The sequence below is a fragment of the Apis cerana genome, linkage group LG13 (assembly GCF_029169275.1).
Source record: "Apis cerana isolate GH-2021 linkage group LG13, AcerK_1.0, whole genome shotgun sequence".
NCBI lineage: Eukaryota > Metazoa > Arthropoda > Insecta > Hymenoptera > Apidae > Apis > Apis cerana.
Window position 1 is genome coordinate 5,084,574 of NC_083864.1, and position 26,895 is coordinate 5,111,468.

A 26,895-nucleotide genomic window follows, 5' to 3' on the forward strand; every position below is an offset into this window, starting at 1 on the left:
AAGTCGTCTTTTCATATCTCACGATTGCATCGTATTCCTCTAAATTATCGTTCTGTAAACTAATGGATTTAGAGAACAAGGAAATGTATGCCATCTCAGCGACATATTTACACAAGAAATGTGAAACATGTTATATTCTAGGAAAACGTAAGTCTGTTACTTGATGGAAATTATTTTGAAAAATGTCAGCATGCCTTCTCTTATTCTACTTTCATCCCCTCTCTTTTTTTTTTTTTATTTTATGCATGCTCTTTTGAAAAAAACTGCTAGAAAATGCAGTTTGTTTTATCATTTCCTTTGTACTGATCTTTACATCATTAATTATTTTTCTACGTTCTTATTAGAGATTACTTTTTTTATTTTTTTTTTATTTTTATTTTTTTATATCTTTTATATTTTTATTTTTTTTATATATTTTCTCTGGAATAAAAAAAAGTATGAAAGTGATATATGAAAACAGAAAATGGAATGAATTGTATAAAATGTATATATCGATTTTTATCATTTTATTCACCTTTATTTTTTTACATTTTCTTTTTTATATAACAAATGATAATTTTTTCTAAAAATATATATATATGTATATATATGTATATTCATAAGAACTCGAGCCAATCTTTTTCATAGACGTCGTTTGTCTCTCGAAGAAGCAATCCTAGTTTCTTCTCGAACATAGATTTCATCGATCGATCATCGTTCTGCATAATAAAATATTCGCTTCAAGTTTTTCGCATTAGAATGTCGAAAATATTCAAGCAAGAGAAATTCGAAACTCGTCAAAAATTATCAATGGGGGGGAAAGGAAAAGTAGGAAGAAATTCTTTTGCAATTCGTTCTTTTACAATGAAATCTACTCACAATGTTTCGAATTCGGTTGTAGTCCTGATTGTAAATTCGTGGCCCATTTTTACGATACTCAGGCATTTCCCTGGTTCCGTGTAAAACCAATGCAAATCCTCCTATCGTCCCATTATTTTCTTTCGGGCCGATCTGTTGAGTTGCAAATGAACACATTCGATTAGATCGGCATTCTATTCTTTTCTCCCGCGTGAAACAAACGGTACAGGAAATTAAATGGGAAATTTATTCGTGAATGGATTACCTCGTCAAAAATATCTAAAATCCAGCTACCACGTGGATCCTCGCCCCACGACGCCACAGACATAAATTTCCACTTCTCGAAACCTGCTGTCGAATCGTCCAATTTTCTTGGTTTCAATATCTCTACTTTTGTCCCTTGAAAATGCATCAAAATTAAAAAAAAAAGAATAACGATCCAATGAATTCTATTTTCATTATATTGTGAAATTTATCTTATTTTTTTCCTCTTACATGGAAATCGTTTTCGAGCAAGCACAAAAATTCAAGAAAAAGACAGAGATAGAGATTCAATTAATAAATTTTATTTCTCGTAATTAAAATCAGGAAACTATATGCATTGATGGAAATCGATGGCCCTTTTTCCTCAATCGAAATTATTACCGTTGCTTCATTATTTTTTCAAACATTTCCCAATGCATTCACGCGCGCATAATATTGGCTATTAATATAACAGAATTCGCGATTGTGTTCTACGCAATGTCCCCCTCTCTCCTTTCTCTTTCTCTCTCTTTCTCTCTCACTCTCTTTGATTCATTAGAATTAGCTCTGATTCAGTTCTATTACTGTAAAATCGATCGTTATACACTGTATTTCTATTACATCAGACATTCTCGTAATTTGTTTTTCAAGAAGCAGATAATAATGGTGGATAAATGGATAAATAAGAAAATCTTTGGTTAAATTCGCTTCGAGAGATACGAAGTTGAGAGAAGGAGGAGAAATTATTTTTCAAAGCTTTCTTCCCATTTACCAACTTTTCCCCTCGCAAAATAAAAGCTTTATTAATGCTTTTTTTTCTTTTTTTGCGCGATTTGCGTTGATACCGGGAGCTATTTTTGAAACTTTGAGGTAAGAAAGGTAAAAATATTTTTCTTTAAATTTCTCTTTAAAAACTGAATGTAACCGAGATCATAAATCTCGCACGCTTCCATCGTTTTTCGAAACGATAGTTCACCGCGATAGTGAAATCGATTTTGAGGAGCGGAGATACGTCTCGATCGTAGATGTGAGAACCTTATCTCTCACATGTCTCGATCGAGACTGGAACGAAATCCACTTCGAGCGACATATAAATACGCCGATCGAAATATTTCTATTAGAGTTTAATGTTTTGGTTTCAATGTTTATTTTCGTATCGACCGTACCCATGCGCGTATTATATTATAATCGAAATATTTCTATTACAGTTTAATGTTTTGGTTTCAATGTTTATTTTCGTATCGACCGAACGCGCGCGTGTATTATAATCGAAATATTTCTATTAACGTTTAATGTTTCCGTTTCGAATAATGTTTATTTTGAAATCGACGAAACACGCGCTATATTATATATTATTGTTGGAGATTATCATTTCCACGAAAAGCTGTTCCCCACTCTTCCACTGTTTATATTTCGACTCAGTTACGATTCAACATTCGATGGAAGCGAACGGATTCTTACCTGATGGCGCAGTTAGATGTATCTGAAGAGAACCACGAACACTGTACTCGAGGCTAACCTCAATTTCTACGTGTTCCAAAAACGTAATCTCGTTCTCCGCCGCACGACACTCATCTTCCGCCTCGAATCGTATCCTCCTTGTATTTCCATAAGCCAACTTCTTGTCGATTCTAGACCAAGGAGAAACGTTTTAATATATACGTGTTTCCGCGTATAACCGAGGAACCTTGCCGATACATTTTATCGAAACTTTGTGGAATATCGTCAAGATCGAACCACTCGATAATCGGCTATTAAACTGTTTTACTGTGAATAATTGTATCGGATGTCGGTTAACCGACATACATTTAATGGATATACGTCGAGATCTCGTCGGAATTCTTTTTCGAAAGGAAGTGACGCGCGGTGACACAAAAAATGTTGGTTGGGAAAAAAGGAAAGGAAGAAGAAGAGGAAGAGAGGGAAAGGTCTTGGTTGCGCTTTGAAGGGCAGGTTTAACTCAAAGGAGGGAACGGGGCTACTTTTCATTCCGGGAAATGGTAAACTGACGCGCAAGAAACGTACGAAAAGTCCTCGAGACGTTCCACTTTTTCGACTGCCTTCTTTACGGCGCAGTAACGAATGACTGAAGTGCACTTTACGGCATGTTGAGTTTAACGACGTAAAAAAAGTCGCCGAGCTTTGCTGCGCTTTTCAAAGGATCAAGGACGAAACGGGGAACGTCAACCCGGTGTTCTGATCGCGAGAATCGCGACACGTAATTTGCACACGCCTGTTTTCCGTCTCTGGATGTCTTCTGCAACGTTCTTGAGAAGAGACGTTTAATTTTTCTCAATGCGACGTTATAAAAATTGTTATTAAAAAGATACTTGGTAGAATTGAGATATAAATGGAACGCGTGCGAAATAACAGTGTCTCGAATTGGAAAGCTTCGTACGTGTGTTAGTGGTGTTTAAAGCAAGAAATTACGTACATGTTACGATAATCTAAATGTGTGTACCCATGTGGGGAGGTAAGTATTGAATGGCTTCGTATTATCGATCAATTAAATAACGCTAATTAATCACATTTTATCTTAATTAATTCTCTTAATCGTAAACTTTTCTTACGCGTTCAAACGAAACACCTACGTTTCGCGCACGTTTAATGTCGTGGATAAAAAGTTGTTATCGATTAAGGGAAAATTGTTACTTACCCTTTAGCAACGTTCACTTTACAGATGGTCTTGCCGGGCACGGTGGTCCAATTGTAACTTGCCGAGACCAACGAGTACGCGTTCATAAGTCCAAAGCCGAAACGTGAGTTGAACCAAAATCCAGCCGAGTTTCTGAACCAGCCAGGGTTCTCCCTGAAAATCGATGCAATTATAGGAGTTGCCTTCGCGAAACGAAGAACGACCAACGAGGAACGAAACAGGTATAATCCTTTTTTTTTTACCTTTATTCAACATTCTTTCGTCTCTTTTTTGAAAAGAAACCGCAATTCTTGGCAAATTGTATTTTAAATCGATTACCGAATTATTATACACGATGATATTAAATTGTTTTCGGGCTTATTTAACGATCGATTCGAGATCGCTCCGTGAATAAAATTCGATGATCGATAAATCGAACGCGTTTACAAATATCGATTTAAGCAACAAATGGTTTCATTTAAACGATATCGGACGCGGGATAAATCATTGTTCGTTTCGTTTCGTTGAGAGGACCGATACAATCGCGCAATCAGGTCACTAAATTCTATCCCTCCACGCTGTGAAGAATGAGGCTTGGAAATTGTGAATCGAATCGTTGGATTATTATTTTCGTCTCTACCCTCCTATAAACACGATTATTGTAGATTATTGTGAAACAGTGTAATAATAATAATAAAAAAAAAAAAAATAAGAAAGGAGCACGAATTAATTTCACCCATATTTAATTCATTTTTCAAGCGCATCTTGACCCTGACTCTTGATCAACCGGCCGCGAAGAATTATCATTATCTTGAAGAAAGAAACGATTCTTCCTCGTTCGTTTTACAGCAATTATCGTTTCTCGTCGAAACAGCGCCGACCTACATTTCCTCCCTCCGCCCCGAAACGAATAAGAACGACACAATGGTTTAATCCATCCGCGTTGGATGCCCAAGGAGAAAGAAAATATCGAGTTCGGTTTCCTATTTCGCGAGAAAGCTTTTTCAAAATTCGGAAAAATATTTAGCAATGATCGAAAGTAATCGCGACTCGATACATTGACAGCGTTACGGAAACTAGATACAGATGTTATCGTAATTCGAGTATACACGTTAACATTTGTCATAAAGTTAAATAACAATCTTGGAAAAGGGTCTTGGGACGCGTTAAAATTAGATACGCCTCGCGCATGGAAGAAAATAGGCTATTATATGCTTTTTTGTTTCAAATCAATATCTCAATTGGTTTGCGAGATACGAGATCTGAGATTTAAAAATGTGAAAAGGCTCGAGAGGCATGAATGGCATATCCGAATGTGCTGTGACCCACATCTTTTCTTAGAAATGCGTACGATGTAACGTAGTAACAACGGAGAGAAAGGTGACTGAGCGTGTGTAACTGACCAGCGCATGATTGGGATAGGTCACGGTGGACGAGCGAGAGGGAAAGAAAAAGAGAGCGTGTGGAACAAGGAAAAAGATCGCGTTGAATTAAAGATCAGGCTTCCCTTCGATGCAGGATATCTTAAGAACCGGAAGTCGTATCGATGCGAGTCAAAAGAAGAATCGAAGGCCAAAGTTACTGCTTTCCAACAATTAGCTTAGATTGCACAGCTTGGAATAGATTTTCAAGAGCTATGCGCGTTTAAAATTTAGGTAATTTTAATTAATATTACGCAAGTTATGATAACTTAACCGATATGATAACTTATGATGATAAGAAAAATAGGATTCGAATGTTTCAGAATATTTGAGCTTTACCTGAGTGGACTGTATTCCGAGCTCCAAACGATGAGGTGTTGCACGTCTCTCCAGGTTAAATTTTTGCTTCAAGAATAATAATAAATTATTTTCATTATTCACTATATGGCGAAGATATATTTGCTCCAATGGAAGCTTTCATGGCCGTATTCCGAAGAGAACGAGTTAAAACAACGTGCACAAGGAAAATAGCTTCAGGCATTCTTTTTAATAGGTTAAAACAACATGAGGGATATTGTTGTTTAGATTAAGAATACCGCAAAAAAAAAACACACAAAGTTTGTTCAAAACTTTCTTAATCGAGACAACGATAAATTTTTAATTGATACCATGGACTCCCCTTTAAAAAATTTTCAAATTTCAAATATTTACGAAAAGGAGATACGTTGCTCCTTGAATTTTAACTACGCGCAATCATAATTCGATCTCACATATTAGAATGGAGTTTAAATCAAAAAAATGGGGATTCCATCGATTTCGAGAGAGGAAAAAAAACGAGCTCGTACTTTACTTGCAAAGCTAAAGCCAGAATACCGGCAGCTAATGGAGCGGATGCGGAAGTACCAGTGTGCTCAATGGTGCACGTGTTTTTTAAGTCTGTCGTCACCTGAAACACTTTGTTAAATTACTCCACTTCCCCTAAAAATAGAGGAGCGCCTCTATTTATTTTCATAATTCAAATTTGCAAACGATTCTATCCCTATCAATCGAAGATGTGATGACACACTGCTCACTATCATTTGATCGTGGTAAGCTCCGCTGCTGTACGTCGTGGCCATTGTCGCAGGACAGCTTTCACCGTACCATGGAAATCTTCCGGTCTGACTAGCAGAGCCCACTGCGATCGTATAAACGCTTCCTACGTATCCATCGCATCCGCAGTCGTCCGATTTCAAACCTCCATTACCAGAAGCCCACACGTAAATACTTCCCTTGCCGTCCCTGCCCTGGACAACATGATGATCGAATTAACAAGATCGATCGAATTTTAATCCAGGGGAAGTAAAATTTGTTTAACGACGAGTCGAATAAAAACGAATATTAACACGAGAATCAGGATTGATTGAAATATGCATCGCTCCTCGTTCCTTTCGCGACCGTGTCTTGTATTATATTGCAATCACCGTCGCGATATCACACGCCATTTTCTCGTGTATGAAATTAATCAAAAATCAAGGGAGAATATCTTCGAACGGAGGAAAAACGCCGAGATTCGTGAAAATGTATCTTCGTTATTCTAATAAATTTACTTTGAGAGGAGAGAGAGAGAAAGAGAGAGAGAGAAGGAAGAAATTCGTGGGTGGAAATATTATATCAACTAACGAGGTTAACGGAACTCAAAGTTGGTTTCAAAGTAATTAACGTTTCGAGTAATTAGAAACTCTTGACCCATGTCGAAAGCGACTCAAAGCGAGATCATCACCGCTCGTTAACTCGCGTTCATCCGAATTAAACGAAACGTTTCAACGCGTTTTTAAACGCGCTCTTTCCATCTTTGTACTCGTACCATCGCGATGCCACGTTCGAGCGCCTCCCTTGCCAGTCTTCCAGGTGCCTCCAAACTTTTCCCATCGTCCGCAGGTCCCCACGAGGCCGTGTAAATGTCCACCAATTCTGGTTTGTACCCGAGGGCCTCTCCCTCCACGCGATCGTTGACCAAACCGTCGAGAAGCTTGATACCACCGATCGAGGACTCGAAAGCAACGCCCACGCCGCACTTGCGATTGTTCGCCTCCATCGCTATTTCCCCACCGCACCTCGTGCCGTGACCGTTCATTCCTGGAAACGGTTGAATGAATGGCTCGCGATACGTGAGAAAATAATATTGTTTGAATACGGGGAAATGGAAACGGAGCGGAGAGGATTCGTGGGAGGGATTTGGTGATTTTTGTCGAACGTTCGAGGAATTCTTCGAAAAGTTTATCATTGCGATGCATCGATGCCAGTTTATAATAATGCGTGAAAAGGTAACATGGGTTGAAAATTGAAGGAGAGAAGATTCGTGGGAGGAATCATGGCGATTTCGTGGAAAGGGAAACTTATGTCGAAGAATCGGAAGATGGTTATTTTTAATTTGGAACGAAGTGATGGATAAAAAAGCGAGTGATAAAAAAGTCATACAGGTGAATTTAAAAGTAATATGTTCGATCAGGGAAATTGAGTCAAGAGGATTGAACGAAGTGGGAGGAAAAGGATCGCTGGATGTAAAGAAGATGATTGTCAATAGTATCTTGTGAGCAAAGTCTCGGAAAGTTTTTAATTTTGATAATGAGAATACTCTGATACGTCAATGATATCCTGTGCAATTTTAGGAGTTTTAGGAGAACGTTATGGAACGTTATGGAAGTTTTAAACTAATTTTCCACATCTTGGAAGTGGAATAATGTAACTATGCACAGTTTGTCCGTCAATAGTTCACTGAAGTTCGCTTATCAGTGAAACAATTTCTGTATTATACGAAGAGCGATGTCTTGGAAATACTTTAACGCGAAACGAAGTAAATCTGAGTAAACTATCTTGATCGAATAAATTTTCGGTCTGTCTACTAGATGGTTAAAAAAGTATATATAAGTTTCTTCTCATTTTCTTAAATTGGTCGTTTTAATCCAAGAATATCACAAGAGGATAATATATTTATTGATAGAATAATAATAGAAATTTATTTTAACAATTTAACTCTTACCTGACAATTCGTATCGTGGAAAGGGGTCGTCGTCACCCTCGTTCACATCATAACTGATATCAGGATCCTGGATTAATAGAAACAAGAATTCTAAATTCACGAGAAAATTAAATATTAAATCGAGAAAAAAAATGGAAAAATTAGAAAAGAAGAAGAGTGAAAGATTTTGAAAAAATTCAAGGATCTTCGTGATTCCTGTCATCTGTAGGATGCAAAACGTATTTCGAAATAAAATGTCGTGTTGCTCACGTAGTTATTTCGCAAATCATCGTGGGTATATTCCAACCCATCGTCCAGAACAGCTATTCTCACTCCTCGACCAGTTATCCCCAGTCGATAGAGGGGTAGAACGTTGAGATCCAGCTTGGGGAGAGCTTTGTTCGATCTGGTATCTCTCTGCAACGGTTGATAAAGAAGCTTTATCTTTTTATCGCGTAAGATAACTCATCCATTTTACCAACGACTTTATTTATTGATCAGATTTCATATTGATTTTTCTTCTGCCTTCCCTTTCCCAATTATTTATTTATTTATTTTTTAAGTATTATATTTATTCCAAACGTTTCGTAATGTTTTTAACGAGAATCGAACATTTTGTTTCATTACCAGATACCATTCTTGATCCCAAAGCTCGTCATTGAACATCAGTCTGGAGTCTTCGGGATTTTCCATTCGAAATTCTTGCCAATCTTCGTCGCCGTCCTTTACACTATTCAAGCGGTACTGATCTACCTCCAACCTCTTCTCCCTTATCAGAGGTTTCTCCGAATCGAGGCTAGATAGTGGCACATAATCGCGTTTATGTCGCTTGATCGTCTTCTGTTGATCCGCCCAAATGATCTTCGAAGCAGAAGAATCGTGTCAATGAAGTGGAATCCTCGTAGATTGAAAAGAATTTTTAACGTCTAGCTTTCGTTACCTTGCTGCTTGAATTTAACGCTTTCGTTGAACGAATTCCACCCCTCTTTTCCTGTCCACCGTTGTCATCTTTGAGCCATATATACGTGTCCTTGAATCCCAAGACCTGAGATAAAAAAAAAAATCGTAAATTTGGAAATTCTTTTTGATGTAAAAAGAAAAAAGAAAAATAACGCGATATTGCACAAGTTTCGTAAAAAAAAAAAAAGTTTCGTTAAACGAAACATAGAGTACAAATCTGTGCATGGCTTTTATCTACCTCTAATTTTTTTTCTTTTTTCAATTTTTTTTTTTATATCATCGGTTTGAACAACGTATCATCGTACCACATTTTTTTTCGGCTAAAAATTTAATGCAAAAAAAAAACATGGAATAAGAATCGCTTTCGAATTTCTAAAAAAAAAACGAACGAAAAATAAATCTATGAATTTTTCCATATCGATGTGGAAAAATAAATAAAGAAAAAAAAAAAAAAGATTCGGTTTCGATGCACAAACCCTCGTGCGAAACAAAAATCGAAACATTTTTACTTTCAACCGTTTGATTCGTCGCGACCCCTCTCTGATCGAACAGCCAGGGTGCTGCGCCGTGGACGTCGCGACGTGTTTCAGCCCTTCGAACGATCGAACGGGACGCTTCGAACAGGATAGCATGAACGAATGATTGGTTTTCTCGGACTTCTTGGACGAAAGGACGGATAGATGGACGCATAGAAAGAAACGGGACAAGAGGGAGGACTTTGAGGGATGGTCGAGGATCCGGAACAGGGTGTAACGTTACGATTACACGCGGTACGAGTATCTATACGTGGTGATGGAATTTTTACGTACGATGAGCGTACGATATCGCTTGCCATGAAACGGGAAGAGGATCGACTTAATCAAAGTCACGATATTTCTGTAACGAGGAACACTTGGTTTTTATTTTCGATCCAGCCCCTCACAATTGGATTTTCCGATTGGATGCCCCTGATAGTTTATCGATCCACGACCTGGCCTGATTGATGATTGTGGTGGTGACTGCGTGTGGTGGCGCAATAGGGCACGACGCATGGGAATACGTGCACGGTGTGACGAGGAATTGCAGGTGCAAAGTGGTTTATGGCTCATCATCGCGAAAGAAGAAGCGAGGTATGGAAAAATTTGTTAGGGATTTCTCGAAACGGTTTGAACCGTCCAGACGACACGTATTAATCGTGGTAATAAATTTTCACTCGCGATATGCATATATATTTTTTTTTTTCAAAAGATGTATCGGGCTCAGTATTGAAATGTAAACTGAATACGTGCAATTTTCGTGTAAACGAAATATCAAAGCTATATCGGGGGATCGTAAACAAAACGTATGTGTGTTTTTAACGTTATGAATGTCAATTACAAATATTACAGGAGCTCCTGGATTACACACGTGGCTGCATAAATCGGACGTATCCGCACGACCGGATGTGTACCTTCCCTGTTTTGCCGGTTTAACGTCGTATCTAGATCATTTCCATATTCGCACCGTTTCAATGAACGTCGCGATTAAAAACCTCGTTCGTCATTGAGAAAACGTGGGAAAAAGCATGGGAAAATGAACTGTCAAAAGTTTGAAATATCTCTTCGTATCATCGAATAACTCGGAAAAAATCATGGGATTGGAACAAAGAAATAGCGCCGTTGATCCATTGTTCTGGGATCTGATCGCAGATACGTATCGCGATTCTTTTCGATAATATTGCTCGATTAATTAACAGTCGATATTCAAGCGTGTATGCATTCGCAGGAAGATAACACCAGGAGGATAACACGATCGATTCAAAAAAGAAAAGGTAGCAGCCTCTGCGGTCACTAGGGTTTTCTCGATGATATTACCAGGACCTATCGTTACGCGATAGGCTCAAGAGTGACCCCAATTTTCGTCGAATCGCATCGCGGAAAACAAAGGGCGGAAAAAATCCGCGAAACCCGTTATGAAACAATAATCCCGCATCTGGCCTGGCTTGGCTCGCGGAAAAAATTTCCCTATAATCCGGTATCTATTATATTTGCAATGTATTCAACCAGAATGGAATGAATTGGATTGGTCGTTGCCGTCGAATCGAACGATAAACGACCGAATATTCTCCTCGACGAGGAGGATATCTGCTCGTTTTTTCCCCTCGCATTTTCCTTTTTGTTCGTCCCCACCAGTGTCTATTTTTTTCCCTCCCTTTTCTTTTTTCTTTTTTCGGTTGAGGGGAAAGAGAGAGCGAGAGATGGAGATGGCACAATTCAGTTTCGGATAAAAAAAAAACGACGGAACGTGCGAACGATCGCGCGCGATGGCGTAAGCAGCTACCGATTTTTGTGCCACTTGCCCCTGTGTACATCGATGTTATCACGATTTCCGGAGGAAGTCGAAGCGGGGCAATTTACATCCACGACACCCCTATCCCGCAAATAATTCCGCCGACGCGTTTAAGAAGATTTATGGAGTCTATTTTGCCCGACCCGTTCTCGCTCGTTTCAAGTCGCCACGTATCGCCGATTTTTCATCCCCGACTAAATATTTTATCCCACACCCTTCCCCACAATAGATGCAACCTTTCTAATGGTGACTTTTCCAAGTTAATCCTCGATTCTTCCCCCTTCCCTGTCATCGATGTGCGTATTCCAAGGTGGGATAATTTCGAAACGACGTCAAGGACGTGTTCTTCATTCTCTGTTCTCGACTCGAATGGGAACAAATGATCGGTCGTCGATCCTTGTTCGCTAATTTCTCTCGTCAAGGTCGATCCTTCGTCTTTGGGGAACGGCGCCGAAATGAGACGCGTTCTCGACGGTTCGGTTTAAATTCCACGTGGGAGAAACGCCTCCGAATCCGTCTGTTACGTGGTAATGGCTCAGCTCCCTTCGTCCCCGTGGCAATCGACGCTCCACGCTGTCCAAAACTACCCTCGAGACGAGCTCTCTCCCCCGTTTATTAACCCCTATCCCCTCAAAACGCCACCTGAACGCCGTTTGTGCACGGGAGAGAGCGAGCCTCTTGTGATTTAAAAGAAAAGGGTGGGAAGGAAGGCAAGAAATCAGCGTTGCTCATTACTTCGCGATCAGCGGATTCCTCCCGGATCGGTCGGTCGAATCGCGCGATCGATCGTTCCCTCTCGTGGCGAAAATCTGCGAGTTGGAGGCGAGTTTCAAGTCGGTTTGTAACAGTCTTCGAGCAAACGACTGATTCTAAATGATTCCGTGTGGTGGAACGAGAAGAGTGGGCGAGAGACTCGGAGGTAATAACGAGAGAGAGAGAGGAGGGGGAGAGAGTATTTTCGCAGTCCATTTGTTTTGATCGGATTTCCAACTGTCTCTGGTAATCCCGGGGTAGTAAGCTCCCGCAGGCATCGTCAGATTCCAATGAAAACCCTAACGTTTCCCTATCCCTTCATGAAAGAGAGACACTTTTCTTACAGGGACACCCCATGGATCCCTCAGCTCCCATGATCGCTGTTTGCGATCTGTTTGCTAGTTTTTCCCTCCACCTTCGATCGTGCTCTCTTTCCCCTTCTTTCTCGGGCATTTTTTCACGTCTCTAATCGTATTCTTCGTTTTCCAAGTGGCAACGATTTATCGTTGTCGATGTTTCTACGAGTGCTATCGATATTTCTGATCGGAGCTAACGAAAGCGACGGAATTTTTCTATAAATTCTGATTCGTTCACCGTGGTTACACCATCTTCCTCTTTCCTCGTTCCCTAGTTTCCATTTTCACAGAATTTACGCACAGAGTTACTTGTCGCGTCTTCATCCGAAGATTGTTTCCTGATATAACCGCACCGCGATTAACGATCGGTGTCGATGCGTAGAGATCCGCTCCCATTCGAAGATCTGCAAAACTTCTATCCAAGAATTCAACGTATGTAATTGAATTTATGGCCAATTCACCAATTTCGAGGAACACGCATGACAGGCGAAACCAAGTTGGAAACCAGGCGAATTTACACGATGATACGAGCTCTATCTTTATAAGCTGAACAACTCTGGATCTCGTGTAACTCGTTGCGTCCGCATCGTAAGGCAAAGAGTTAGTAAAGCTGATCGAAGCTTATTCTCGTTGCGAAGAAAACAGCTTAGCTCCCTTGAATTGAAAAACTTTATTTGGATGAGATCGGATTGAAATTACAATTGAGAAAGTTGACGACTCGAGATGATGGCTTTTCTCGCCATGGAACCCGTCCGTGCATCCACGAGCCCAGTCTCCTTCCTCCTCCCCCCATCCCACTCCCCATAACGCGTAAGAAAATTGAATTAGCGAGGGCAATCTTCGAAACTACGTCAAGCCCTGGGACACGTCAAAGTGGAAGTTTAAATTGAAATCAACCCCGTAACCAGCGTCACGTGAATTTGGTCAAAGAGGGACTAGCTTCATACATACTCGATCTCACTTAACTCTTGAACCTATTAGTACCGTATCGATTATGTCGTGTATCGGAATTATGCGGGTGACACGCGCCGCTACCCGTAAGTGTGCGAGTAAACTAGTATCTAATTTCACGGCAATATCGAGGAATACCTGACTGTATCGAGTAAATATTGTCGCGTATCGATTCGATTTTCACATTGATTGGGATCGATAATTACGCGGGTAAATAAAAACCGGGCGGATCGATTGGCAGAGCGGAAATGGCGAGATTAATTAAATCGTCGAGGCGGCGGTTAAATGGAGAGAAAACGGTCCGCAGGGGAGGGGAGAGGGGGAAAGCGTATTTATGAAATATTTCGCGATATTCTTTTTCTCCGTCGCAACAGCGATGGTGCGTAAATTTTTAAAATTCCAGAAAATGGAATTAAGTTGTGCATTTTTAAAAAAAGATGCGGAACGTGCAAATATTTATAGCCACGGGATTAAATTCGTTTTCATTTATGAATGGGACGTGAAATGTAATCAAACGTTCCTTGATGAAGGAATAAACGTGGTAACGTAATGAGATATTCGTCATCGGTGTGGGAGGATGGTGGTGGAGGAGGAGGAGGGGAAGGAGGCATCGATCGATATGAAATATGGAGGGCAAAGTTAGCCATAGATCAGAGATCAAATATCGAGACCTACTTGAACCGAGATTAAACCTTTTCGAAGGTAGGAAGCTAACGAAGGCGAGCGCCAAGCGGCAGGTCGCTGTGACATCTGTCAAGTCCCGTAACGGGGAAGTTCATTATGGCGTTCAGCAGGGCGCCACGTCATTTATTTCAATTACTGCCAAACGGTAAAGCTGAATCGGCAGATCTCCGCATCCGTTTCGATCATTTATGAATGTTCGTCATTAATGGCGTTGAGAGAAAGAGGGCGAGAAAAAGAGGGCGTCACACCTACTACCCCTCCCCCCATTCCTCGTCCAAAGATATTTATTTCGATCGCCCCCCAATACTCTTGCTCCTTATCAATCTTATCCCAATTTCCTCGTCTTTTGTCTCGACTCGAGTTTTTAATTCGTTCCTTTTTTTCGACCCGAGTTAAAAAAAGAAAAAAGCAAGTTCACATCCAGTGAATAAACATGAGTATTCAACCTATATCCCCATGAATATATATGAACGTCACGCGAAATTTGATGAAATTTATTTGACATTTTACAAAAGATTTCCTTTGACGATGACGATGATCAAAGGATGGCCAATTTCCACGTTCGATGGCGCGTGTGTTAACGGAATGATCGCGCGTATATAGAGATAATTGTATAACTCGCGGGGATTATCACCAACGTCTTGAAATAATATTTCGAGACGTAGAAATTTTGCAAAGGATCTGATCCCCCATCGTATCTCCCCCTATTCGCTACGATTCTCGGTGTCGTCGGATTACACGGTGTATAAAGAAAACACTGTACTCCCATCCTCGTACACGGGAAATTAATGTTAGGAAATTCATTCCAACAGTTTCATAACAGCTTCTCGATAACTGGATTTCAATTTGCCCGGAGGCTAGGCTTGATTGAGCAATCTCGTGCCTTTATAATATAGGATGCCTGTGTAAGATATATGATAAACCGAAGTAACTTAGACGTTCGCAAGTTTCACTGCGAGTAATCAGCTTGCTTATCAGATTTTCTGCTTCCTGTGCGCCTAGGAAGACGACAGATTGCGACAGATTCGCGAGTCGAACGCGAGTTAAAAATTTGTTCGTTTGTGTTTTTTTTTCTTTTTTTCTTTTTTTACGATAAAACGAATCGCTGTCAAGTTCGGTCGTCGACCAACGCTTGTGTACGACGTGCAAAATTTTCGACCTCGTTCTCGATCTCGATAATTTTCGATCGGGGCAACGATCGAAAGTATTCGGTTTGATGTTTCGAAACCGAGAAACGTTCGATTCGCCTTTCTTTTTTTCTTAAAAAAAATATTACGTTTGGGAGAAAAACATGGAAGAAATTTTAAATGTCGCCTAAATTCTGAATAAAGTAACGTTATATATCGAGTGGGTGAAAGCTTTCGAGGCGACGGAACTTCGTTTCCGATGAATAATTACTTTTTCCTTCATTCCACATCCGTCAGTCACTCAGTTCCAGGTGTGTACCTGCTACGTGAACGGACGTAAATGCGAGTGAAATCCTAAAAACGTTGGAACTAACTTTTTGCTAACGTTTCAGGTATCGGATTGTCGAGTGGAGGAGGAGGAGGGGTACGAAGAAATATAGAAATAAAAATTTCGGACAACCATGGGACGACGACTACTAATATCGAGAAGAATATTCTCGATCTATCCGAGGTGTTTTCTTTCGATCACGCCTGACGTATTACGTATATAATGGACGGAGAAAAATTGCAGTTACTCGATCTTACGTTCTCGAATCGATGCTACCTAAAAATGTCCGTCGTGATCGTTTACCAGCAGAATGTTGCGAAAAGAAACGATTCAAGCAAGATGGATCGCCAATCCTTATTGCGGCTATTCGAACCATGGAATAAATCCTGGACAAAATCGTACACCTATAGAATCCATCTCTCGTAATTTACATTCATTCGAGATAATTTAATTCCTTGATTTCGCTTTTATCGGAGCCCCTGGAAACCCGTGCATGAATTTATTCCAAAATTTTTTTCTTTGCGTCGCAGAATCGAAAAAGAGAGATGAAAAGAGAGAAGAAGAAAAATAAAGAAAACGCGCCAAGATTGCGATCTCCAATCTATCTCTTGCCGATCATTTCGAATCTACGTATCCAACTCCAAATTAAAGGAGAAATATTCAATCCTACCTTCAATCCCTCTAACGGGAAGACCGAATAACCCCGATTCGTGGACCGATTACGAACGTGTACACCCCGGATCGGATAAAACTTGGAGAAGTAGTTCGAATCGTTTTTCCGCCTCCTCACATTCTTCCACGCTGTTCCACACCCTTTGAGGCCGGCCGCACGAGCTTAATTATACGAAATAATTACACGACGCGGGTAGGAAATGTAGGAGCGAGCGGGGAGAGTGAATCGCGGATTGCGGTCGGCAGGGTGTTCAGCTGCAACTGCGCCAGTCGTGGGTGCAGCTGCAGGGAAACGCAGTTTCGCGGGCGCACACGAGTGCGGGTGCTCACGGCGGGGCCTGGCCGGGGTAAAGCGGGTTTGAAAAAGGAGAGTCACTCTGTTGGCGCGTAATTATGCCGCGTGCTGCCCACTTGTATTATGCCGGTTGATGTTCTGAAAACGCGCGTCGTTCTTTTTTCCAAGCCACGAAAAATGATTATGGTAATTGCGACGATCACCACGAGCACCGCGTCTTCTCCCCGCTCCGGGCAAAGCGTCGAGAAGAGAAGTCTCGAGGGAAAGTGGATCAAACTTTTGGCGCGTGGGGTGGGGAGATTCTTGAATGATTCTCGAGTTTGAACGCGTGCGTTCGTTCAACTTGAATGACGAGCGCACGTGTGTGGCGCGATTTCGCGAAAATCCATTTGTGGATCTTTTCCGGATAAGGCAGAGTTTGAGAAATGTCGTGGAAGAAAAAAAAACGTAACACGCGCGAAACGAGGGAAGAAATTTATCTATACCGACTTTAATTCTACTTTCGTCTTTATTAGAGATTCGTCTGTATCCAACGAGTTTCACGATACATTCCGTACTTTCGAAACTTTCCCTTATCGCCATTTAAGAGTTTATGGAACGCTCAACTCGCGTAAAAACGTATATATATATATATTTCTTCTGGCGCGCACGCACCACGTGTCATCTCCCCCTCCCGCGACATCGAATCTACGTTTGAAGAAAGGGTAGGAGCGAGAAGTCATCGTTATTCAAAGATCACGGACGCGTCTCAATTTCCTTGAGAGAAGTTTCCGCTTTGTGGACCCCAGTCAAATACGCGTGGAAAGAGGGCTCCCGTTCACTCTAAGTATTTTCCCAGCTTCTCCAGCCTTTGAACGCGAATCCCCTACATTTTTCCAACTCTTCCTCCTCCTCCTTGCCTCCTTCTCCGTCCACCCCCCTGTTCCGTTGGCCTGGTAAATCTGCGCTAAAGCGTAAACGTATTTCAGGCCTTCGAGATCCAGCGAGACGTGAATGTAGCGTGGGGTAGCGTGGAAAAAGTGCGGCCAAATCGTTTCCCCGACGGCACACGGATCGCTGCAAAGAGATTATCTCGGTAAGCAAGCCTCACGAACCATTTGATCGCCCGTTTCACCCATTCTCTCCCTCCGTTTCCGTGGCGAGATTCGCCGAGACATCGGCCAGATCTCGTTTCTCTCCTCTTCCTGTTTGTCTCTCTCCCTCTCTTTCGTTCCTCTTCCTCGATCCCCCGCCCCCTCCTCTCTCGTGCACTTTGCAAAACGAGTTCTGCCTTGAGATCAAGTCGCGCGAGAGAAAACGTCCACCGACCGAGGAAGAAGAAGAAGAAGAAGAAGAAGAAGAAGATATCGTATCTCCCCCTTTTGCCTGTGAATCTGTGTGTGCCGAATGTTTAGCCGATCGCCTCGCCTCCTCCCTTCTCTTTCTCGCTTTTCATTCTCCTCGAGATGAGATCGCGACCGTTATCCATTAGATTAACGCGAACCCGAAGCGAAGTTTAATGAGAAATTATGAGGACGTGGTTATCGTTTTTTTTTTACGACGCGTTTTGGATTTGGATTCCGAGCCTTCTTTCTCCGAGATTGCTCTCGATCTCGCGCACCTCGTATTTTCTTCCCCACTCGATTATTCCCATTTCCGGGAAGGAAACGGAGATCGAAAAGGAAAAAGAAAGAAAAAAGAAGAGAAAAAAAGGAGAAAATTCGTTTCGTCGCCTCAAGGAAATTACATCTTTCCCTTGGAATTATTTATCGGAAATATTATTTATCGAATGAAACGTTTTTCGCGACCGGTACCGGTATTTCTTTCGCCTTCTCGCGAATCGACAGAATTTCGGTACAGAATGATAAAATATTGCCGGGAAACGTTTGCTCGGTCCGTTCGTATTGTTTCCGGCAATTTTTCAACAACAATTACGCTTCGAAACTTCTAAACAATGGAACAGGATTTTTGCTCTTTTTCAAAACACCTCCTTTTTTTTTCGCGTTGGAAGAGATCCATGATGTTTGCGCAGCCAGGAATCCGTGACATTTCTGTAATCCCCCCTGAATGCTGTTTTTCACGCAAATTATTCCACCCGTGTTTTTTATCCCCCTCCCACCGTAAGAATCGGTATTCATTTTCCACGATAACAGCAACGTTTTCGAAGCGGATCGCGACCAGTCTCTTGACACGTCGCGTTTGCGTCACGCGTGAAATCGACCAGGCGCGTTTTGCGGCGCGTGTTTAACGAACACTTGAGATTAGAGTGACTCGCTGCGGATTATCGGACGTGTAAAACGTCTGGTTGTACATCGCATATGGTGTCGTCGAGGATCGTCTCCAGTACTATTAATTAATTTCGTTCGTCGTTTGAATCTTCCATCGTTACGTTACGCGCTCCGACGATTACTTGCAACTTGCTTGCAACTTACGGATAATGGATTCGACGCGCCATCTTATCGACGATGAGAATTAATTTTTTGAGGAAATGGCTGTTAGAAGAATATGATATGTGACAAGCAGTGCCAAGTTTACGCGAAGGAAAGGAAGAAAAACGATATCGTTGGAATATCGTATTGTATTGGTAAATGTACGAGAAAACGTGCATTTACGAAATTGTATATTCAAAATTTCTAAAACGAACGACACGTTAAACCGGAAAATTCGCAGTATTTCAACTGAATCGTTCCCCGCTCTTTGGACAGGTTGTCGTGTATTTGTTTTAATAAAATTAATTTGCTTTGTTTTATCAAACTGCCCTTTGCGAATAGGGGCGAACAGGAGAGGTTGGTGAACACGAGCCAGATGAGAATATACATTTTATATTGGCTGCATAAGCGCTGCATTAACGAAAAATAATTTCCACCATTTCACTCGAAAGGGAATTTACTTGAAAGAGTCGAGGGTCGCTTTTAACGGATGAAAAATAACTCGCGAATATTCGCGAAAAGGGAGAGAGACGTTCCCAGATATTTCACCCTCCCTGTATTTTTGCTAGTTTACGAGTACTCGATTCATAAGGCGATTCCTTCCCCCATCCGGTATTGTTTTCGTCGATTTCCCACGAATAATTTCGGTCTCGCGGCAATAAATTCCCCGCCTCTTCCTTACCGTTCAACAAGAAGCAACTTTTCGTTCGCGACTACTTCTGTCTGAGATAAACACGAAAGTTAAGTTACAATGGCGGGATGCTCTGGTCGAAGTTAAACTAGAATTGGGCGTTGCACAAGTGGCTAACAATAAGTTATTAAGCAGTTGTTCAAGTTTTAATTGCATCTCGCAGTACTGGCATTCAGGGGGGAGAGGAGAGAGAGAGAGAGAGAAAGAGAAAGAGAGAAAGAGAGAAAGAGAGTGGCCTGGTCTACGTAACGTTGACGAACTTATTCCCAGGATTACCGGTGAATATTCCACGGAACGAGTATTTCTACCGTGCTTTTTTTCCCCATCTCCCCCTCCTCTGCCCCGTTTCGCCCCCTCCCCCCCATTTTCAAATATTAACTCTGTGGACCACGAGAATCCCTTGAAATATTAAAAAGTTTGCTCACATGGGCGACCGCGAGAAAATGACAATCTCTCGTGCAATTCCCACCGAATATCTGCTTTATTATTTGATTCGTTAAAATGTTTCACGAATTTTTGCGCGAAAAAATGATACGAGAAGTCGGTTTCCTTGCCGCGAGAAAAATTCCATTAAAATCGATCCGACGACTTACCGGGCCAAGATGCTTGTATCCGCTCTGCAAAGCCAAAAGGGATGCGACTGGGGATCCGCCTTCGATTCGAACTACCCATTCTTCTCGACGACGATCATCGATACCTGTCCCAAATTTATTCATTGACAGGATCCAGCAAGTGATAAACCAGACGAAACGAAAATTCACTCCGACATCACCCGCGACGCCGATTAAAAGCATATTGATACGTAATTAAAAATAATCAAATGATCCGATCATAATGCCATTGAATTCATCTCGATCGATATTTATAACGTATTTTTTTTTCAGTTCACTCGATTTCTTTCAGTCGACGTTCACTCGACGACCAATGGATCTCAAATGACACGTGATCGAACAATGTGTGCGACAATTAGTTGTGATCCTCCTTTTTGCTTGTCGAGGGATTTATTTTCCCCACCAAGCTTCCCTCTAGGCTGGCAGGTAGCGGTGGAAGGGTGAGCCACGTGATAAGGTAAACAAGATACGATTAAGTACGAAGATTGATTGCTTGTCTGTTTTTAAGCGAGACCATTTGTTTTTTTTCCATTCCCTTTCCCTCGAGCGAATCAATCTTCGATTCGAATTTTTTTTTCTTCTTAATAAATTTTCGATGCAAATTTCTCCCCTCTCTTCCTCCTTCTTTTTTAAAAAATTTATCCTTCTTTCGTCACACTCTTTGGTTTCGTCATATCCAGTCCGTTCGTTTCGTTTTTTTTTTTTTCTATTATATCGAACTCGCCGGCAACTAGAACTTGTGCATCGATCCTTGACGTAGATCGCGATTAATTTCGGTTCTGTTTACTTGGGAAAGCGTTCACCAGAGCGAGGAGGAGAGAATATAATGCAAAGCGGTCGCCATTAATTCGCAATTTCAATTACAGTCGGTAACTCGAGTCAATCTCGCGAGAAATAATTCTTTCGTTTTATCACATATCGCGAGAACGCCAGGGACGGAACGCGATCTTCGATAATATCATTTTTTATCTTCCTTTGATCTCGCGAAGCAGATTAATTAATTCGATTCACAAGTTCCGTTGCGGAATTTCCGCTCGAATTTTCTTTCAAAACTAATCGCTATCGAATCTATCGCGGAAATTTTCAATATTTCGCTTAATTATTTATGCGCTCGTTTATTCGTGGATCGATTCTATTTATTTTTAATTTCAATTTGTTTATCCTAATTTCGACGGTACACATATACGTTAATTACGCTTATATTTCGCTCGTTTCTTTTACCTCCCTTGAGAAAACTGTTATCCACAAAGGATATTTGTGCGGGCAAAAAAAGAAAAAAAAAAATAATTTACTGGAAATTTCATTTCCTTTCTATTGCCCCGGAGAGAGGAAGGGCAGGAAATTTTGAGGGCAGGCTCTCTGTAATATATGAAAAGCCAATCAAATTCTTTAGGATAATCGGTTTAATAACTCGCACGTGGAATTTGTCGGTTATATTGATTAAAAGCCTCGAATTCGTTTTGTCATTTTTTACTTTTATCCTCTTTTTTTCCCCAAATTTCCATACAAAATTGAAAACCCGTTTTTCGTTTCTGTATCCTTTTTTATTTATTTATTTTTCATTTTATTTTATTTATCCTTCACAAATTCACTTCTGTTTCCCGAAGTGAACAGCTTCACAGTTTTCCAGCAATAATTCTAGATAACGTTCTCCCCGCGATAATTGTAATAATTTTAAAACTTGAACAGACACGTCCGAAGATATCACGGAGAATTATTAGAAATTATTCATCCGGTATTTAGATAAACTGGCGTAGAGATACGGGATGGAAATCTGGACATAATTGATGGACGAGAAACGCGGACAGGTAAAGAGGATTTTACAGTTTTCCGTCGAAAACGGCTTCACTTTGTCGGCCTCCGGAGGGTAGTACTTATAAATAAATTCAACCACCGTTACAGGGGGAGGGGGGGCTGCCTTCTCATAGATATACACGCGAAGACACACCGAAGGGTGGCCGATAAAGGCAAAAATACAGAGGCACCAGGCGTCGTAAAGTTGGTAGGGAAAAGAAGAACGGGGGATATCTGTCGATAAAAGGAACTCGTTTTGCTTCTGTTCACGTCGAATTCGGGATAAATCCTTGCCTCTTCTATTTTTTGGAGGATTTTCCACTTTGGCCATGGAACATTGTCACGGTATAATTTAAGCTTTTTATTGGCAACTTTTTCGCGAATGGATGCAAACGTGATATTTTACATATTTTTCTTCCTTGTTGTTTTCTTTTTTTCTTTTCTCTCTCTCTCTCTCTCTTTTTTTTTCAAGATTTCTTCTCGTCACGAAGAGAGATTGAAGGACAGAATAATTTTTTTATTCGGTCGCGTATTCGTTGATTTGTTGGACATTATTATCGATCGAGAAAAACGAGATACAACGAGTAATTGGTGGAAATTAGTGGGAAATGTCGAGCCATTCGTTTTCACTTAATTCGCGCCCGTTTCTATCGAGGAAATTCGATTTTCCGTGAACGTGGAGGACCTTGGTCCATTTCCAGCCCAGAGACTTTCCTATTTTGCTCCGCGCCGACGAGTTCCAACTATTTCGAGGCAATCGTTTATGGCCTCGAAACGTGCATTACTTTCCTGTTAACGGGTAACCGTGTTCGTTGTCACTCGCTGACAGTTTTCAGATAATTCCAGTCGCAATAGTTAACGGAAGTTTGTATTCTATTAAGGCGCCACGTACATTACGTACCTCCATTTCTACGCCTGTGCGCGTATTGCATTCCCATTATTGTCGTTTAAATCACGTTCATTAGTCGTATCGACCGTGATTATATGGATTCGCTACTAGATCGAAATAATCGAAATTGTCTGTTTGTCTGTTATCATTTCCCGTCCCTTTTTTCTCTTTCTTCTCCTTAAAGTTAAAGAAAAAGGAAAAGAAAAAAGGAAAAGAAAAGAAATCTCTCAATTATTTTTCTCGCGTATTTCGTTATCGTTCGTTAATAAGTTCGATCATCCCCTCGTCTCGTTGGAGGGGCATAATCAGGTAGTGATATTTATTAAACAGGCTTGCCCGCTCGAAATAGAACGCGAAAGTAACCGTAGAAAATTGGAAAGTTTCCGCGCGATAAAATCGGACTTAATTTTCAATAAATTCCCTCTCCACTTGGCCCTGAGGAGAAGAGGGGGTGGTGGGCCGGTTGGTTGTTCGCCGTACGTGGCGACGACCATCCGAAAAGGGGTGGAGGTTGGAAACAGTGGAAGGAGGAAGAAGGGTCGGAAGGCGCGGAGGAAAGGTAATTTACTTGGTAATTATAAAGTTACCAGCTCTGGCGACGCGCATAGTTGTGAATATTCAAATGCGATTACATCTATGATCGCATAAATTATACGTCTCGCCCCCGCTCGCTTCTTGCCCCGCCCTCTGCTCGCGAATTTCATCTTCCTTCCTCTCCTCCTCTCCCCTCCCTCGTTTTAATGCAACTCGAAAACTTTGACTTTGGTTGGTTTGTACACCGGGGAGGTCTGCCCTGTCCAACCTCTACCACGTTTTTTCACCGCTATCACGAGTTTCCCGTATTTTTCCTGAGGTGAGACGAACCTACCTCGCCTCAACGGGGAGGAAAAAGTTACGATGAAATTGGTCACCTTTGCTCTCTCGAAAGATCGGCCGCGATTTCTCTCCCGTTCTCTCTCCCGTCTTTCCGCGGTACGTCCGTAAATGGACATTGATTTTTACGAGTTTGTTTGATAGTTGTTTCTCAACTTGGAAAACTCTCGTCGTTCCAAAGAATTTTCCTTCGGACGTAAATATTATATCTTTTAATCTTTGATATATCTTTCCTCCTTATATACACGTATACGCGCACGAATTATATCCTTCTCCATCTCCGTAAAATCGATGGAATAACTTGGAAGAATTTCACGTTTACGTTTCTTTTGTCTCGTTTCCAGGTTATATTAATTCATCGTGGAAACAGCGATTACATCGTGGGAGAAGATCAAATAATATTAGGTAATCCCGATCTAATCCCGTCTTAGAGCTTGCTCGACTTAACTCGGACCTAACATAACCGCTCTCGAGCACCGCTCTCTTGCAGTTTGTTCCTTCAACCAGGTATTTATAGATTCAATTAATTAATTCGTTTCCTCCGTTAACACCGTTCCATCCTCGTCCAATCGCTCTCTCCTTCTCATCTCCATCTTTCTCTATACTTATTTTGCATTACAGGAACGTTCGACTCTCGAAGTTGCGAAGAAATTTACTTAGCTTTTCACGATGGAGAGAGGGGGGAGAGAGGAAAAAGAGATCCTTTAAACATAGCGAATACCGGTGTATTACAAGCGGGAGCTGTATCGAGTCGGATAAGAGAGTTCCCTCGCCTTATCGTCGCTTTTTTACCGTCTACCGTCGCGAGACAACAGGGAACTGTCCACGAAACAATATTTTTCACCCACCTTTCCTAGCGTCACCTTTTTTTCTCCTCTCCTTTCTCCTTTTCCCTTTTTCCTCCTTTCTTTTTATCTTCTCCCCTTTTCTCCCCTTTTGCCCCGTAGAACGCGAAGATCTCGTTAACTCTCCCGTTAAAGAACGAGTCTCGTGTATTATCCTTTCGCAAATAACAAGGAGAGGGTACAACAAGCTTGTGTTGCGGTGTTATCTTCATCGAATAATTAAGAATTGTTTAATTGTCCTCGAGACTGGTTATCGCGCGTTGAAAAAGAAAATTCGTCTCGTAAATTGAGCAAAAGAATTCCTACCCGTGTCTCTTAACTCATTTCGACTCGTTCCATTCTTTTACAATTTGTTCGAAAATTAATATCTCTATTAACGATCGATGGAACGGAATTCTATTTTTGGAAGGGAGCAGATTCATTCAATAAATTCTATTGAATTATTATATATTATAAATTCAACGTGATCGCGCCATGTCAAAGAGTACACCGCACGTGGCGACAATCGACTCGAGTTTATTTGGCGTACACGTGGCACACATTTGGGATGTTCGAGATTTACGAGAGTAACGAGCTTTAAAATTGGCAATTCCTTGGAAGATATTTGGAATACTAATTGCAGGAAATTTACCAATACGAAGATTAATATAATAATTGATACAACCTCTTGATTGGTCCAAGGTTCTCGGCGATTATCATCATCATCATCATGAAGCATCCCAACCCCGGTTGATTCGAGAACATTTACCGAGAGAGGGAATTTTAATCGTCCGCTTTTCCGAAGCGGTGAATTTTGTTCTCGCGGACCAAAGGGACCGCACGTTTTAAAGGAGCCTGTTTACTTTCAAAGTAACACAATTGTGCGCATACCGCATAGCAGCGGCGCGCATTCAAGCGGAATTTCATTGGAGAAACGAAATTTTAAGCCGGGAATGCAAGCGAGAAGAAGCAGAGAAATCATACACGATTAAAAAGCTTAATCTCCTTTATGAGCCGAATATGAAGGCTGCGCCGTAAGGCGGGGCACAGATGAGAAATAGTTGCTACGAATTACTATCCTGGTAAACAACCCCCGTAAATGATTAAATTCCCGCAGAGAGAGAGAGAGAGAGAGAGAGAGAGAGAGAGAGAGAGAGAGCGGCGAGATAAAAGAGTGGGCGGCCTCGTAAGGTAGCGGGATTTGAGCAATTTAAACCGCGATCTCCGCCTCGTAAACGAGAGAGGGATGATCGATCTTGGAAGTTTTGGGGGATAGTCGACTCGCAGAGAGAAAGATCGGGCGGGCGAACGTTGCCCCATAAAATGCACCCTCGAGCTACATTCATGGCGACGGAGGCGAGCATTTTGGTTTCCCCTGCGGGCTATTTAGCGCATCTGCCTCCACCTTGGCGAAACGTTGGCGAAAAGGGTGGTGGTGCAGAGGGGATGGGACGGTCTGGATTGCGGAAGAAGCTGATGGAGAAGGGGAAAAGGCGAATGCGAGCCGGTTACGTGACCGAAAAACTTGGATTCCGATTGTTTGGATTCCTTGATCAAATACTTTTAATTAATTTGCTAATTCTACTCCCCGAGTTTCTTTCCCTCGATAATAATAACCGGTGATTTATCTTTTCTTCTTCTTCTTTTTTCTTCCATCTTGCATTCCGTATTTTCAGCGTCGATCGTCCGAGAAACGAATTTCATTAATTCCACTTCATTTCTTGGAGGAGAAGTCGGAAAGAAAACGGATGGAGAGCGAAGATAAACTTTGGATGCTGTTCGTGATTTCGATCTTGGTGTCGTTGGTTATTCCGTTAATGGATATCCAATTTCGTGTATCATCCCTCGATCGCTCGTTAATAGTCAAAGACCGGCGCTTTGAGAAACTCGATAATGGATCGATGCGAAGGAAGTTTGGAGAAATCGAAAATCTCGAAGATCGTTTATTGCATCGAGATCGATAATTTATCCAAACTATCGAATCTTTCCTTTCTCTGTATTTCCTTCCCTTTCGCAATATGCCCCGGCCTCGCTCGAAGATAATTGATAAAAGAAACAACAAAACCCGTTGGCTAAAACCCGTTGCAACGTACGTGACCAACGAATGGGATCGAAACCGCAATTGTTCAGCTTCTATCCCGACGCTTTTAATTCATTTGTTAATTTATCGCCTGTACCATTGTCCCAACAGGTCGTAACACTAATACAAACCTCCTGGTTTCGCTCGTGCGCGGC

At 41.4% G+C, this 26,895-nt stretch overlaps 2 protein-coding genes and 1 long non-coding RNA gene across 7 annotated transcripts in view; 2 read left to right on the forward strand and 1 right to left on the reverse strand.

Annotated features, from left to right (window-relative positions):
• Positions 1-491: 491 nt before the first annotated feature.
• Positions 492-20,463, reverse strand: LOC108000171 (neuroendocrine convertase 1-like). Of its 2 annotated transcripts, none has more exons than XM_017060376.3 (14): positions 20,263-20,463; positions 9,078-9,182; positions 8,765-8,998; positions 8,408-8,554; positions 8,159-8,225; positions 6,983-7,254; positions 6,210-6,422; positions 5,982-6,082; positions 5,476-5,541; positions 3,737-3,889; positions 2,542-2,711; positions 1,103-1,236; positions 859-990; positions 492-698 (listed from the first exon to the last, which is right to left on the reverse strand). In XM_017060376.3, exons 1-14 carry the CDS (start codon positions 20,461-20,463, stop codon positions 597-599), a joined length of 2,097 nt encoding a protein of 698 aa, XP_016915865.1. In that variant the 3' UTR covers positions 492-596. The 2 variants fall into 2 exon arrangements, with proteins under 2 accessions (XP_016915865.1, XP_061939743.1); XM_062083759.1 differs by having other exon boundaries at positions 5,982-6,090; positions 6,203-6,422.
• Positions 2,709-5,579, forward strand: LOC133667165 (uncharacterized). Its single transcript, XR_009832378.1, has 4 exons — positions 2,709-3,553; positions 3,761-3,957; positions 5,138-5,370; positions 5,460-5,579. It is a non-coding gene; the product is annotated as an uncharacterized LOC133667165 (long non-coding RNA).
• The window catches only part of LOC108000176 (basement membrane-specific heparan sulfate proteoglycan core protein), a 199,964-nt gene continuing 191,225 nt past the window's right edge, over positions 18,157-26,895 (forward strand). For 3 of the 4 annotated variants that reach the window (XM_028667837.2, XM_028667838.2, XM_028667840.2), the window contains exons 1-2: positions 20,602-20,737; positions 24,181-24,343. The gene's annotated coding sequence lies outside the window, so the exon portion shown is untranslated. Of the gene's footprint in view, positions 20,472-20,553; positions 20,738-24,180; positions 24,344-26,895 lie in introns of those variants that run through there. The other variant, XM_062083778.1, reaches the window with a different exon arrangement.

Bases quoted from the DNA above. Each gene is read 5' to 3' on its own strand.
- LOC108000171 (XM_062083759.1), bottom strand. From the start codon at position 20,463: ATGCTTTTAATCGGCGTCGCGGGTGATGTCGGAGTGAATTTTCGTTTC. The intron at 8,999-9,077 runs GTAACGAAAGCT...TCTGCTTCGAAG, and splicing joins CGTTAAATTCAAGCAGCAAG to ATCATTTGGGCGGATCAACA. The intron at 7,255-8,158 runs GTAAGAGTTAAA...AACCGTTTCCAG, and splicing joins TCCACGATACGAATTGTCAG to GAATGAACGGTCACGGCACG.